This window comes from Trichoderma aggressivum (assembly GCF_033847375.1).
Source record: "Trichoderma aggressivum f. europaeum strain CBS 100526 chromosome Unknown scaffold_030, whole genome shotgun sequence".
Classification (NCBI taxonomy): Eukaryota; Fungi; Ascomycota; class Sordariomycetes; order Hypocreales; family Hypocreaceae; genus Trichoderma; species Trichoderma aggressivum.
Genome location: NW_026946396.1, coordinates 337988 through 352453, shown reverse-complemented (window position 1 = coordinate 352453; position 14466 = coordinate 337988). Strand labels below are relative to the sequence as shown.

At 52.0% G+C, this 14466-nt stretch overlaps 7 protein-coding genes across 7 annotated transcripts; 3 read left to right on the top strand and 4 right to left on the bottom strand.

Moving 5' to 3' along the window:
- Positions 1 to 7: 7 nt before the first annotated feature.
- Positions 8 to 2336, top strand: Triagg1_7149 (uncharacterized protein; the record flags this gene model as incomplete). The annotated part of the gene is made up of 5 exons (XM_062901853.1): positions 8 to 52; positions 330 to 567; positions 633 to 823; positions 882 to 993; positions 1051 to 2336. 5 exons carry the CDS (start codon positions 8 to 10, stop codon positions 2334 to 2336), a joined length of 1872 nt encoding a protein of 623 aa, XP_062753971.1.
- A 1044-nt stretch (positions 2337 to 3380) lies between these two features.
- Triagg1_7148 (uncharacterized protein) lies at positions 3381 to 4514 on the bottom strand (the record flags this gene model as incomplete). Its single annotated transcript, XM_062901852.1, has 1 exon — positions 3381 to 4514. The coding sequence occupies one exon, from the start codon at positions 4512 to 4514 to the stop codon at positions 3381 to 3383; it is 1134 nt and encodes a 377-aa protein (XP_062753970.1).
- Positions 4515 to 4813: 299 nt separating this feature from the next.
- On the top strand, positions 4814 to 5880 carry Triagg1_7147 (uncharacterized protein; the record flags this gene model as incomplete). Its single annotated transcript, XM_062901850.1, has 4 exons — positions 4814 to 4839; positions 4899 to 5044; positions 5164 to 5366; positions 5530 to 5880. 4 exons carry the CDS (start codon positions 4814 to 4816, stop codon positions 5878 to 5880), a joined length of 726 nt encoding a protein of 241 aa, XP_062753969.1.
- Positions 5881 to 5936: 56 nt separating this feature from the next.
- Positions 5937 to 8238, bottom strand: Triagg1_7146 (uncharacterized protein; the record flags this gene model as incomplete). The annotated part of the gene is made up of 4 exons (XM_062901849.1): positions 5937 to 6176; positions 6235 to 6405; positions 6468 to 8067; positions 8120 to 8238. 4 exons carry the CDS (start codon positions 8236 to 8238, stop codon positions 5937 to 5939), a joined length of 2130 nt encoding a protein of 709 aa, XP_062753968.1.
- Positions 8239 to 8883: 645 nt separating this feature from the next.
- Triagg1_7145 (uncharacterized protein) lies at positions 8884 to 9987 on the bottom strand (the record flags this gene model as incomplete). The annotated part of the gene is made up of 6 exons (XM_062901848.1): positions 8884 to 8941; positions 9003 to 9130; positions 9192 to 9497; positions 9563 to 9731; positions 9799 to 9808; positions 9879 to 9987. 6 exons carry the CDS (start codon positions 9985 to 9987, stop codon positions 8884 to 8886), a joined length of 780 nt encoding a protein of 259 aa, XP_062753967.1.
- Positions 9988 to 11457: 1470 nt separating this feature from the next.
- On the top strand, positions 11458 to 12497 carry Triagg1_7144 (uncharacterized protein; the record flags this gene model as incomplete). Its single annotated transcript, XM_062901847.1, has 2 exons — positions 11458 to 11787; positions 11844 to 12497. 2 exons carry the CDS (start codon positions 11458 to 11460, stop codon positions 12495 to 12497), a joined length of 984 nt encoding a protein of 327 aa, XP_062753966.1.
- A 950-nt stretch (positions 12498 to 13447) lies between these two features.
- Positions 13448 to 14302, bottom strand: Triagg1_7143 (uncharacterized protein; the record flags this gene model as incomplete). The annotated part of the gene is made up of 2 exons (XM_062901846.1): positions 13448 to 14091; positions 14146 to 14302. The coding sequence occupies 2 exons, from the start codon at positions 14300 to 14302 to the stop codon at positions 13448 to 13450; spliced, it is 801 nt and encodes a 266-aa protein (XP_062753965.1).
- Between the last annotated feature and the right edge of the window lie 164 nt (positions 14303 to 14466).

Genomic DNA, 14466 nt, shown 5'->3' with positions numbered 1-14466 from the left:
TGCAACCATGAGCTCCTTTGAGAAGTCCGTCAAGGGGGCGACCAAGATCAAGGTGAGTGCAGTGCGCCTCCAGCTCAGCTCAGCCCAGCCCAGCTCAAGCGTCACTGTTTGTTGGCAAGCAATGACGACGGCGACTGTTGTTTCTCTCTTTCTCTCTCTCTCTGCCTCTCTGCCTCTCTTGTTATGGGCCATGGGGCATCCATCTATCCATCTATCCATCTTTGGGCTCCCAGCACCAGGCCAAAACCAAACAGGGGAGACAGAAGCAGGGCAACCCCAAGGCAGACCAACCAGATGGCTAACCGCTCCTCGTCCATGTGCGCCTGCAGAATGCTCCCCCCAAGACCAAGTATATCGAGCACATCCTCGTTGGTACTCACTCCGGCGAGGCTGGCATCGCCGAGGTCCTTCGCGCGCTCCAGAACCGACTGCACGACTCAACATGGACCGTCGTCTTCAAGAGCTTGATGACGGTCCATCTCATGATCCGCGAGGGTTCCCCAGAGGCGACGCTGGCGTATCTTGCCCGACATCGAAACATGCTGGCCATTAGCAACTTCGCAGACGGTCAGTTCCAACTGAAGCCATCAAGAAGCCATGACCACACCAGGGAACTGACAGCGTACAAATAGCTCAAACCCAAGGCCGAAACATCCGCCACTATGCCAATTACCTCATCGAGCGAGTGCGCGCATATCGCGATACAAAGACTGATTGGGTGCGCGCCCCGGAATCAAGGCTGGAGAGACTCACTGTTGAGAAGGGCTTGTTGCGAGAGACGGAAGTCGTTCAGCATCAGCTTACGGCCTTGCTGAAATGCGATGTGCGTCATATTTCAAAGACTTCCTTGGTAGTGGAACTGAAGCTTACCCTTCTCGCAGCTCCTCGACCAAGAACCAGAGACCGAGATCACGATTGCCGTATTTCGATTACTAGTCCTCGATCTTCTACCTTTGTTCCAGGTCTTGAACCAAGGACTTATCAACATTCTTGGTCAGATTTGAGTACCTTTGCTGGATACTGAGTCCATTCTAACGTTGATTACTATAGGTCATTTCTTTGAAATGTCAAAGCCGGACGCCGACAGAGCGATGGAAATCTATCGGACTTTCACCAAGCACACAGACTACGTCGTCCAGTACCTCAGCACTGCCAAGCAGTGGCAGCATCATACCAGGGTTGAGGTTCCCAAGCTCAAGCATGCGCCCGTTAACTTGGGTCGCCAGCTTGAGGAATATCTCAACGACCCGGATTTCGAGATCCATCGGCGGCAGTACCTGGCAGAACAGGAGGCAAAGAAGGGCAGCAAGGGATCCAAGTCCAAGGCCACGAAGAGCGGAATCGACTTCCCCAAGGCGCCCTCCCCTGCGGCCAACAACCCGTTCCCGCTCCCCAGCAGCGGAAATGCGACTGCCAAGGTCGAATCGAAGCCTCAAGCTAACAAGGGACCGGACCCCGACCTCATCGACTTCTTCGACTCGATCGAGCAAAACCAGATACCGATGCAAGTCACCGCCCAGCAGCCTCCTATGCAAGTGCCCATTCAAGCTCAGGGGCAGGATTTGGCTTTCCAGACACAGCCCGTGGGGTTGGGCTTCCAGCAGGGCAATTTTGTCCAGCAACAAGGCTTTGTCCAGGGCAATGGATTTCCACAGCAGGACAATGGATTTATTCAGCCCCCCGCACAACTGCAGCCAACCATCACCGGCTTCAGCGGCTTTGGGCCACAACTGGGCTCTATCCCTCAGAACACTGTTGCCAATTTCCAGACCCCTATCCAGCAGCAACAACCACCCGTTGGTCTCCAGCCCACAGGTCTTCAACCCGTTGGCCTCCAACCCACTGGCCTCCAGCCATCACTTGCCGCTCCGGGCATGACCAATCCTTTCCGCCAGTCCATGCTGGTGGCGCAGCCGACATCCTCGTCATCTCAGCTGTCAACACCGACGTCGAGTACGCCTACCCTCAACCGCCAATCAACCAATCCCTTCGCCAGGTCGACAAACTCTCCAGGCCAGAACACGAGCCCTTTCCAAGCCCAGCCCGTACAGCCCCAGCCCACGAGCACCAACCCTTTCGCTCGCAACGTTCCCACCGAGGCTCCGGCGCAGCAGCAGCAGCAGCAACAGCTCCAGGATCAGCAGCAGCAGCAATCTTCGGGGCTTGCTCCACAGCCGACGGGTGTTACGAATCCGTTCCGCCAAGGCGCCTTTGTCAACCACGCCACCGGTATGGGCTGGCAGCATAATCAGACTCCGATTGGTGGCGGTATTGATCACATCCAAACTGTGCCGGTCTTCCCTCGCCCGGCACAGCAGACGCCCTGGCAACAATAAATTTCCTTTGCTCTTCAATATTTTTTGAATCATGTAAAGCTTTTGCGATCTGGTAATCTGGAATTTGTCCTTCTTTCTTTCATGGGTCTATTCGTTGCTACGGGGGGGGGTTTCCGCTTTTTTCTTTTTTTTTTTATATTACTCTTACATATCGCATCAAAGCAGCGAGGCGTTTATTGGCTTTTGGGTGTTTTTCTTCTTCTTCTTCGTCCTCTTTCTTTTTCTTTTTTCTTTTTTAAAGTCGAGGGGGGAGGATTCGGCCGTGGAATCATTATTACTAGTCAGAATTCTGGAGGAGTTATTTGTTTAGCATGCAAATTCACACAGCTTTTACTACGGGGTGGATGTCTTTTAGCGCACAAGGAAGCAGCAATCTGCTAAGAAGGTGAAGACGTGACGGAAAGAATTTGGGCAGACTGGAATGATCGGATTGGTAGCATCGCGTGTGTTGGGCAGAGGGTTTTCGTTTGGGGGGAGCGAAGGATGCAAAGAGTATTCGTTAGGTTTATAAATGCATTTTCTTCATGGAAGGGGGGCCAACTATCGTCGAGTTGGGGTAGTATTAATACTGTAGCGATATGCAGAGGAATCAAATACCTATTTACTTATAAATTCAACCATTCATCTGGTTACTTATGTCTAGTATCAACGTATATATCACTGCTTCATCACCTCCCAATATATTAACCAAGTGGCTAGGATAAAACTTGAGATGCTGGATGGCCAACTCTCTTTGAATAAGTTGTCTAGATATCTAGCTTAGTGTGATATGTCATGGTATCGACCCTGATTAATAAAAAGAAAGAAAGATCAACAAAACAAAAGCCCTCTTATCTCCAAACGCCTACCCATATCGCCTTGTTATAACTTCAGTCCATATGTGCCCCTCGCTAGCGCCTTGAAATGCAAAAAAAAAAAAAAAAAAAAAAAAAAAAAAAAATATTAATACTCTGGTAAAGGTCGAGTGAGTCGTTTGAAACCGGTATCTTGCAGTGTCGAGATGTTCTCAATCGCGGTAAGGGACAGCTCTCAAGAATTCGTTCCTCAAAATGGATCGTCCACGTCCATCTTCCCGCTCACTGGCACCGCCGCACCAGCCTCTAAAGAAGCTGCCACAGTTGCTTCCTCTCTGATATCCTTGTCTTCAGCAACAAACACACCCAGGCCAGAGAATGCCTCGAACAGAGCCCTCGTAAGGTACTCCTCGGAGCTGTACCCGCCCACAATGTAATCCTCCTTGGTGCGCGTAATGTCGAGCCACTCGCTCTTGTACTGCGACAGGTTCTCGCTGGCCAAGTCAACTCGCTGAGGCGCGAGATCCAGGCCGCCAAAGGGATCGTAGGGTTTGTCGTCCAGCACGGCAGTACGCTTCTCTCTCAGACCACGGATCGACAAGCCGCTGCCTCCCAGCGCCGCAACGGCATCCAGCGTGGCGTCGCGCTTCTGCTGTCCTCGTTTCTTGAGCAAGATCCGATCAACAGTCTCTTCGGCATGGCCAAGCTCTGCGTTCTGCAGCGAATTGAGCATCTCCTCCCGAAACCGCGCGGCATTGGCTCTCTCGTCGGCATCCTCCTGTAGTTCCTGGATACGGCGCTGTCGAGCAGCCTCTTGTTCCAAAGCGAGGCGTTTCTGTCGCGACTCGTCGGATTCGCGGGCGAGTTTGCGGTTGCGCTCGATCTCGGCTTTGTGCTGGGCCTCCCATTCGGAGAGCTGGACTTCGGCCTTCTTGCGAGCCTCGTCGGTTCCGTTGACAAGATCGTCGGTGAGGCATTCCACCATGTAGAGATAGTCGTTGTACGCGTCCAAGCTCTCAAAGTCGTCTTCGGCCTTGTTGAACACGGCCGCCACCCTTCTCCTGATGTCCACCTCCCGCTCGACGCCCAAGTCTCCAAAGAAAGCCGTCTTGAAGCCTCTTAAGCGGAGCGTCTTGTGACAGCCCGCATAGGGGCACTGGTTCGGACCGTCCTTGAAGATTCGCTCAACGCACGTCTTACACATGCGGTGGTAGCACTCGGTATTAATTCGGAACTCCATGTCCTTGTTGAAGTAGCGGGTGGTTTTGCACACGGGACAAGCTTCGTCTTGGTCTGCGGGCGGGAGAGGGGCGGAGACGAAGGAGGCGGAGGAGCTGGAGGCATGGCGCACCGAGATGGTGCTTGTGCCGCCTGTACGAGACATTGTTTCGGGTGTTGCGAGTTGTTAATGGAACCGCAATCTGAGAATGCGAGACTCGAGCTTCGAGACGGGGAGTGCAGATGGCTTGACGCCTGTCAGACACGGCGTTCGCGTCGGCACTGCGCAGCCAAAATTGATTCGTATGGATCGTTTATCTGGCTGTGGCGATATTCGATGCGGTCTGTGTCTTTGAATCAAGGACAATCGCCTTGGAGGCACGCGACGTGTAGAGGAGAGAGAATGGAGAGAATGATTCCAATGGCTGACAATTCATTATCGGCCGGATAGCTTTCCGCCCTTGCATGTTAAGCTTCGGGGGCTACTGGGAGTACGTAAGCAGGCTCCCCGCCATGTCATTGGCTTGCGGGCCTGTTTGGCGTCCTCCAGGCTCATTGTTAGCGCATCTGCCCCTCCAACGCAAGCTAAACTTCCACCAGCATCCATTGTCTACCATTACCTCGAGTTCAGTGCTTTGATATCACAGGCAACGAAGTCTTCACAAGCTTCACAGTGCTTTGCCATGGCTGACAAGGGTAAGTTGCTACTGAATTCACAGCTATGCTATCTTTTTCTTTCATCTCCATCTACTTCTCTACCTTGTGTCATACATCTTGATGATTCAAACAGCTAACAAAGCTGCGGCTACCTGCAGATCCATCCCCCGCTGAAGACGCCGCCGCGCGCAAGAAGGAGGCCGAGGAACAGGCTGCGCTGCCTTACAAATGGACCCAGACCATCGGCGAGCTGGATCTCTCCTTCAACGTCCCCGGAAACTTCAAGTCGAGAGACCTGGTGGTCGATATAAAAAAGCTGACGCTGACTGCGGGCGTCAAGGGACAGGAGCCCATCATAAGCGTATGACATTCCCTCCGCTATAATCATGATGCGCCATACTCGCTCTCTGCAAGATCGACCTAGACGCTCCCCTTTCTTCTTCTCCCTCTATACAAAGATGAAACGGAACGAGCCAGAATCTTTCCATCTATGTACACGTACTCATTCTGAGTGTTACCAACAGGGCGATCTCCCCCATGCGATCCGCGTCGACGACTCTACTTGGACCTTGTCCACCAACTCCGACGGCACCAAGAGCGTAGAAATACACCTCGACAAGATCAACAAGATGGAGTGGTGGGCACACGTCGTCACCAGCGCGCCCACCATCGACGTCACCAAGATTCAGCCCGAAAACTCCAAGCTCTCCGATCTCGACGGCGAGACCAGGGGCATGGTTGAGAAGATGATGTTTGACCAGCGACAGAAGGAGGCTGGCCTGCCGACCTCGGACGAGCAGAAGAAGATGGATATCCTTAAGAAATTCCAGGAGCAACACCCAGAGATGGATTTCAGCAAGGCCAAGATCCAGTAGGGCGAGGGGGTATTGTACAAAATAATGAATAAACAATTGGTTAACAACAAAGGGTATCATCGTGATTCAAGTGCCATAGCAGCCCGCTCTAAGAATGAGTTGAACTCCTTGACCTGTTTGAGCATCCCGCCCGTGAAGCTCGACGAGCTGGCTTGCTCTGATACGCGCGATACAAGCAGCTCGAGATTAGCCAGCTCGGCTTCCCTTTGTGCGGCTCGCGAAAGCTCGGGCGCCTCCCTGCCCTGTTCTACAGCAAGGTCTACGTCGTGCATGAGAGAAGATGCGTCGAGACAATACTGTAACACGCTCATTAGTATATGGAAGCTTTGTAACACCTTAATAAACAGGCCTTACCTTTGACTCTCTAGAATCGGCCTCGTGTTTGATTCTAATAGCATCCATTCGAAGAGCAACCTGCTCTCGCTCGGATTTGATACGCATAATCTCCTCCCGCAAAGCCATTCTCTCTTTCTGTACGTGTCGAACCCGCTTCCGCAGCGAATGCCAGTGGTTCAAGTGAATAGCCTAAGGACGCCTCGTTAGTAATTTCCTCATATGGTCCAGACTCGCATTTGCTCAGTACATACGTGTTGAAGGAACCGAGATTTGAGCTCCTCTCGGTAAGCCTCAATGGCTCGCGTCTTGATGCGATACTCCTTCTTTTTCGCTGGATCCTCTGCACTACCGGCCACCTCCTGGAGCTGCTCCAATGTTGAGGAAATCACCTCGTCGCAGACCTGAGCAAAAACATCAATTACGCTTTCTCCTCCATGATTGACGAAAGCCATCTCGTTCTGCAGAGGATCTATATCGTCATCCTCATGGCCGCGTTTCTTGTGGTTAACAAATCGCTGGACAGTGATTTCAATCGTCCCGCCGTCGCCCTCGCTCTGGTCGCTATGTCGCTTCTTCGCTTTAGCCTTCTTAGGCTGCGGTTCTTCTTGTTCATCGCTGGCATCTCGTGGCTGTGCTCCAACGCGTTTTCTCGGCTTAACGGGTTTCGACTTGGCAGTAGGTTGCTTTTGAGCAGCCGGGCTCTTGCTGGGCCGTCCGCGTTTTCTCTTAGGGGGTGTTGGCAGGACTGTCACCTCTTCTTCCTCTTCTTCGGCCTCAGTTGCTTCCTCTACATCTGGCTCGGGTTCCTCCTCTCGTTCTGATTCGGGCTCGGGTTCGGGCCCTAATTCCTCCTCTTCTATTTCTCTTGCATCCTCCAATTCCTGGGATCCCAGTTCCGGAGATGGTTCCCGTGGTAATCTCGCACCTCCCCTCTTTAGGAGTTTAGCCACTTCTTCCACATCAATACCGTCAGAGTTCTCTTGATCTTCTTCTTGCTCCTCTTGTTCGTCCTCATCTTGTGCCAAAGTGCTCTCCCCAATAACCAAGTCGGTAGCCTCGGCCTCGGCCTCCACAAATTCCTCTTCCTCATCTATTCCTGCTAATTGAGGCAAGTTATCTGACGACAGTTCATCCGCCAAATGTCTCGCATCGTGACCACCGTATACCCTTCCAGCTGATCTCTGCGAGGATCGGGCTGTAGCTGCACCACTGCGACGTCGCGCTTTATTCTTAAGGGGGGACGAGGGCATAGGAATCCCGTCATCGGATGATAACACGCCCATTAATTTCACGGTTGAGCTGAGCGTCTCGCTCATAGGTACCCGACGTCGCTTTCCACTTCCAGGTGCATCCGCAGGAGACTCTGAGACTTCTTCCATGATAATATCGGATTTGTGCGCCGGGGTAGGTGATCGCATAGGTACGGGCGATACTGCGCGAGGATGTGGAGGCAAGGTCTCAAGCTCGTCCTGAGCCTCTTCAACCGACTGACCGGCTGTCCGCACCGAACTTATAGACATTGGTACTCGATACGTCCTGCTAGCCTTGGGTGTAGGGCCGTCATCTTCGCCATCTTCTTCCATCGGCTCGCTGGGTAGAGTAGGCAGTTCGACCGGCGGCTCTATAGGCCGGGATCTGACCCGTCGTCGTCGAGGGGTGGAGCTCGATTTAGGCTCTGGAGGAGCTGTCGCATCTTTGTCCAGTCTCCTCCTCTTTGCTGAGGTAGTGGGAGAGTACTTGTTCCGGGTCGCGGGACTCGAGGCGGATGCGATAGATGATGCAATGGCAAGACCTCCTATGTCGAGGCTATTGATGTCGAGGTTGAAGGACTCGTCGTCTACATTGGCGCGCCTGCAGAGCAATAAGCGAACTGGCCATTAGCAGCTGTCAAGCATCAACTCACTGCGCGCCCCGAAGACGCTCATTCAAGCGGTCCGCGCGGTTTTGCCGTCCTATGTGCTTGTTAGAATGAAATCCAGATGGCGCAATGAAGCAGTTTTGGTGAGACACGCCTGTGGCCATCGTAAAGGCAGGGAGGGAATTGCGCTATACAGCCTCTACATGTGGGATCCGGGATTCATCTATCGGTCGGTGGATGGATATCTTCTTGCGCGGGTACGAAGAGCGCTGATTGTCGTATATGAAGAGAGGATTTGGAGGTTGCGATACTAGCAGATGCAAATCTGGGAGCTCCAAGCTGGAGGCGTTAAAAGTGGATTCCAACGGTAGCTTAGTAGGACGCGACTGTTTCGAGACACGCGTTGATTAATGCAGTGGGGATTCTCGACACGGTAGGGCTGGTAATCTTCAGGTATCTGTACATGATGAGACGCATAATCATTGCGTGATATAGAGTATAGATACTCGAAAAAAGAAACGCATAAAAGAGTAAAGGCATCTCGGTCATGGCACTCATCCGCCACGATGATTCCATTTTTCTGTAATCGTAAACAAACATCACCGTAAATATATATCCCAAGCACCTTTGATGATTTGACTTTAACACCTCGCACGTGGTATTCCGTCATTATCCCTGCAGCTATGCACCGGGCCCGCCGGTTATTCTGCCATCATTCAATGCTCCAGTCGGCGTCAGATGCCGACACTGTCTGTTGAATATCGAGAGGACCAACGCCTACACATGCCAATGCAATCCATATGGGCAAACTATAATTCTTCATCCGGTTTTTCAAAGGGAACCCATGACCTTGTCGCGTTATCGAATCTATGGCTAAATTAAATGTCAGCCGAGCTGCCTGGGTAAAGATAAAAGACTGCCAACATACCCGTGATACTCTGTATTAGTTAAAGACCTCTTCCCGTATTCTGCTTGCAGCATGTCCTCGTATCGATAGGGAATCTTGCAGGGCACTCCCTCAAAGGTCGTGTCTCGCAGCGGGAAGACATATGTATCCTATTGAGCACATCAGTGTCTTGTGAATGACGAGTGACCCAGAACCAAAACTTGTCCTTACGCGATATTCGTGGCCATATTTGTCGTACAAGACCCCTTGGCCCTCCTCATGATCCAGAGCATATCTTGCCGCAGTAATATCAATGTATAGCCCATTTTGCATATCGATCCACCGGGCATCGATGACATTGGACTTATCATCTTGATCTCGGTGAACGAAATACGGGTTGACCTCGAGCTGGAAGTAGCGACCTTTTTCCATCGTGCCGTACTTGTAGTAGTATATGGTCATGTTGTGATAGGCGGCTAGAAGATACATGTCTGCCTCTGTGACTTGGACATCCGCATCATAGTCCCACGGCATGACCTTGAGACTGCAGGTTAGAACGAGAAAGAACTATAATAAGTGTAAAGGATCCTAGGTAGAAATACCTTCTTACCCCACCACCATCCAAGAAGAGTCCCATGCATCAGCCATGTTTGAATGCCCAAGTCTCGGAAAGTTGCCAGATACGTCTGGACTAAGACTTTGATGGCCTCTCTCTGCTCTGGGTCTTCAAGTAGAATGAGAGAGTAGCGATCATCATAGTGAACATCGTAGCTGTCGACGATGTGTTAGACATGAAAGCAACGAAGACTACTTACATAGCCCTGGCTAAGATACTCACCGATTCTCATCTATAGGCGGCTCTCGTCAGTATATGGCAACTGCTGAGTAGCCGCGTCATCACTCATTTTATCCACTCACGGAAATATTTTGGCTCAGGAGCCTTGTTGGGTTTTGCCGGGGCAGCACTAATACCCCAAGCCAACGCTGTCCACGCGGCTGCGATGATAATGCTCTTGCAGGACTTCATTTTTGGGGGTTGAGTTGATACTCGTCGGTAGAGGCGCAACCTCTCTTCTTGTCTCCTCAGAACCCCCCCCTTTTGAACGGATTTCAGAAACACAAGAGAGAATATCAATTAATAAATCCAATCCAGGGTGGAACTGGTGACGCTTTGGCGTCGGCAATTCGATGCCGTGAAGGGGGACTAGAAAGCGACCACTCAGCAGCGACTGTTTCGGCAGCGGTGGGAAGAGTACATGGGGGTTGACGCGCGTATCGATCCTATTTGGGATGCTAAATAGATTGAAGATGCAACTTGGGGCTGTCGATGCGGCGCGCTGTTTGGGAAGCTGAAGAAGTCATGTTGTTGTTTGTTGATTTTGAGTCTGATAATTCCACCCTTTGTTGAAAGCCCCCTGGAACTAATTGACAAATTCCGGCTCCAGCGGTACCTACAGGTAGAGAGCACCGCTGTGGTGACATCACGCGACACCGGTTTTGGGCTCCCAAAGATGTACCTCTGGAAATGGGGCTCTACAGGTACAGTGCAGTACAGTGGAGGCTTTACACTAGCAGACCTTGTGCCTCAACGCCCTGTATGATGAGGCTGAGCCATTGCACAGACGCAGTCTGACGAGATTTGGATGTGAAGGGAGAGGGTTGGGAAACACTTGTCTCAAAATATCAAGGTGTATCATGTCGTAACATGGAAACATCTCCCTGGTAGGTACCTTGCGGGGAATTTCACGGGGAAATTGCCTACAAGGTACCTGTACTTAGCACTACTGGTTTCACTACTACGGGTTTCAGTACTGTACAGATCCAACCCTTTACTTTCAGATAGCAAAGCAAACACTCACGTGCAGCAAATGGCAAAGCATAACGTTTTCCAAGCCGTCACACTTTGAGAGGGAAATCTGACATTACGGTGTAAGTTTTGCACTGCCAAAAGATAGTTTTGTACCGCTGGATATAAAGCTTCGTCATGGCCATGGCTGAAAACGTTCAACAAACTCAAGGTACTTTGCGTCAAAGCAATCGACGCTAGCAATCTCAGGTACACGTTGCCCATACCCGTACGCAGCTACCAAGGCCGGCCTCGTCACAAAAGTGGGGCTGTGTCGTGCCTCCTGCGACTCGGCATCTGACGCAAGCTCAGCTTCAGCTCCATGCTTTTTCGGCTTCTCTCCTCGAACCTTGAGCATCTCCTTATTCAACGGGCTTCGCGATCGCCCGGATAGACTCGATGGTTTTCGTCCTATAAAAGCTCTTGACTTTGTTTCTTTCTCTGCAGTCTTCTCTCTTCCCCCCTTCTTGCTGCCTTGGTTTCCTTCCTATTTCGATCCTGAAGCAGCGGCGAGGCTGTGCCGCGAACCTCCATCATGGGAGCTTGGAATGTACGATTGATCCCCCAATCTTCCTCTCGCAACATAGTAGAGAATGATGCAGGCTGACTGGTGCGGCTCAGATCTTTCGCCTTTTGGGCGACATCGTCCACATGCTCTCCAAGGGCATCCTAATCTTCTCCATCCACAGAAACCGCAGCGCGGAGGGAGTGTCCCTCATCACACAAGGCCTCTACGCCGTCGTCTTCTGCACGCGATACCTCGATCTATTCAGAGAACAGTCGGCATGGAACGCGATATTCAAAGTGACATACATTGTCACATCCTTCTACATCCTCGGTGTTATGCAGTGGGTGTTCCCCCGCTCCCGCGAGCGTGAGGTCTCCTGGAAGCTTGGCGCCATTATCCTCTTTGGCTCTCTTGCTCTGTCTCCCTTTGCAATGTTGATTTTCGAGAAGAAATTCCGTTGGGGATTCTTGACCGTATGTCCTGGCCCGCTCTCAAAGTGGCATCGTCTATTTACTAATTGTCGTGATAGTGGATGTGGTCCTTCTCAGAAATCCTTGAATCCGTGTCTGTTCTTCCCCAGCTGCTGCTGTTGAGGCAGACCACTGTTCCGACCGTAATCGACTCGTTCTACCTCTTGGCGCTGGGATCCTACCGGGCTTTTTACTGCATAAACTGGTTCATTCGGGAACTCGATGTCAACGACAGGGCGCCTGATGCCATTGCCGTTATTTTCGGCATCATCCAGACTGCCTTCTACATAGACTTTGCTTGGGTCTACTATACGCGACAGCGGGTTAAGCTTCGCGGCGGCGGCGTGGTTGATGCTGATGATTTGAACCGTGGATGGTTCTTACACCGTATCTTTGGCAAGAACGCTCATACTGCCGACGACGAAGAGAGCAATGTGGCAGGCAACGGTGGTGGTCGCGCCAGGTGGGGATCTCGCGGCATCTCTGTCAGCGCAGATGAGGGTGTTTTGGACACTGGTCGACACGATGACGACGACGAGGGACTTCATGGAGCGGTGGACCCCGATGCCAAGATGCGCGACCCCGATGACCTGGCCAAGGCCATGGATGACGACGACGATGAGGAGGATACACCACTGCGTGCTGGGCAGAGCTCCTCTCGCTCGAACAACACGCCGCCAGGCATCCGGAGCGGGGACGAATGGGACGATTAAAGGAGCTGTGGTTTCCTGGATATCGTATATCTTGGTGAGATGTACACATTCGCGGTCATGGCTTCGACTCCCTGGGGATAGGTGGTGGCGGCTATTCAGCCGTTGACCGTTGATTTACACTGGGGCATTGTTTGGGATATTTTCCATTTGATTTGTGGTTTTGTATCTACGGGATTCACGGAGCTGTGGTGGGGAGTTGGATGACGAGAGGTTGGTTTAGTATCACTTGATTTCAATAGCTGGGCCATGTACGGCCAGTGGCATGAATGTTCGGAGTATTGCAATGGAATTTGTTCTCCCACCCGTGTTTCCGGGACTCTTTGAGCCGCGGGCCGTTGATTTGTTTGTCGTAGCCGAGAAAAAAACCCGAGAATAGAGGAGCACAAGCCAAGGGCCCTCGGCCTGGTAGTGGAGTCTCGGTACCTGTCCCGGGAGCGGAGAAAGACGGCAAGCATCCGTCTAGCTGGCCAAGTTGCACAGCAGGCATGTGAACGTCAGGTCATTTTCATATACTACAAACAGTAGCAGCATGCGCGGTATTAAAACTCCGATGAAAATTCAACGCCGGGGACTTTTCGTCACCCATATGTACACTATTCGCACACTACGCAGAAAAATAACCAAGGTAATAAGGAAAAAGAAAAGCCCAACACCAAGGGCGGAAGAAGACTCTCGGCAATTGCTCCGTCATGGGGTCCTCCTCTCTCGTCCCTTCCTCGACACGAACACAGTAACCCAAAAATAGTTGAAGCCCAAGGACGTCATGTTGTTTTCCCAACCCCACGTGTAAACTCCTGTTAATAGCCAAACCCGCAAAAAACGTTAAAAAAAAATAAAAAATAAAAGAGTCGCCGAATCGAGCAAAAAGCCAACCAAGTAATAATATCAAAAAAGGCTGTTGAAACAATAATAAAACGTAGGTATGCCGTGATTCAAACAGGGCGGGGCTTTCACCGAGCAAAGCGCTGTTCAAAGGCTTCGTACAGCTTGGGGCTGATCTCGTCGCTGCTCATGCCTTCGACTTCGAGCAGGACGCCCTTCTTGGCATAGTGGTTGAGGATGGGCTCGCTGTTCTCCTGAAACTTCTGGAAGCGTGCACGGTACGTCGCCTCGTTGTCGTCGGGGCGCTGGACGAGGGGTTCGCCGGTGACGTCGTCGCGGCCGGGGACACGGGGCCGGTTGAAGCTTGTGTTGTAGACGCGACCAGAGGGCTCGTGCACCCATCTGCCAGCAATCCGCTCGAGAATGACGGAGAAGGGCGTCTGGATGGAGACGACTAGGTTCATGGGCACAATCTTGTCGAGCGTGATGGCCTGGGCGACAGTTCGGGGGTAGCCGTCTAGCATGAAAGAAGCGTTGGGGTCCTCTGAAGCCTGGGGAATGGTGTGCTCGTCCATTTGGAAAGGCAGCGAGTTGAAAGCATCCATGGAGGCGCTGGAGTGAAATGAGCCCTCGGTTGAGGTTGCTTCGGCTGAGAGCGTCATGATGGGGGGTCGCAGCCAGCCTCGGGATCGAAGCTCTCCCGAGATGAGACGAAGCATCAAATCGTCAGCCACTAAGCCTCCCGCCTTGATGGTATTTTCAGCCATGATGCCTGATTGAGCGGTTAGCTACAGCAGCATCAAAGTCTTGTTTCTATCTTGCTCACCGAGGGGTGTCCTGTTCTTGACATTGTGACGGAGGAGGTCGCCGGTGCTGATGGCCTTGAGTTGGGGGAAGCGCTTCAGCAGCCTGTCGCTCTGGGTTCCCTTGCCCACGCCCGGCGCACCAACTAGGATTACTCGCGCTGCTCTCTTGAGTTGCATTGTCTATTTGAAGCCGAGATTGAAATAGGGACGTAGAAGAGAATCCTTTGGGAATGCCCAGGAGCTTCGGACGGCAAGGTATTTGAATGCAGACAGTTGCTGCGTAAGCAATGCCCGAAGACGGACAACGCGGAGCCCTTTGGGGAAACCTGGCCAACAAGGGA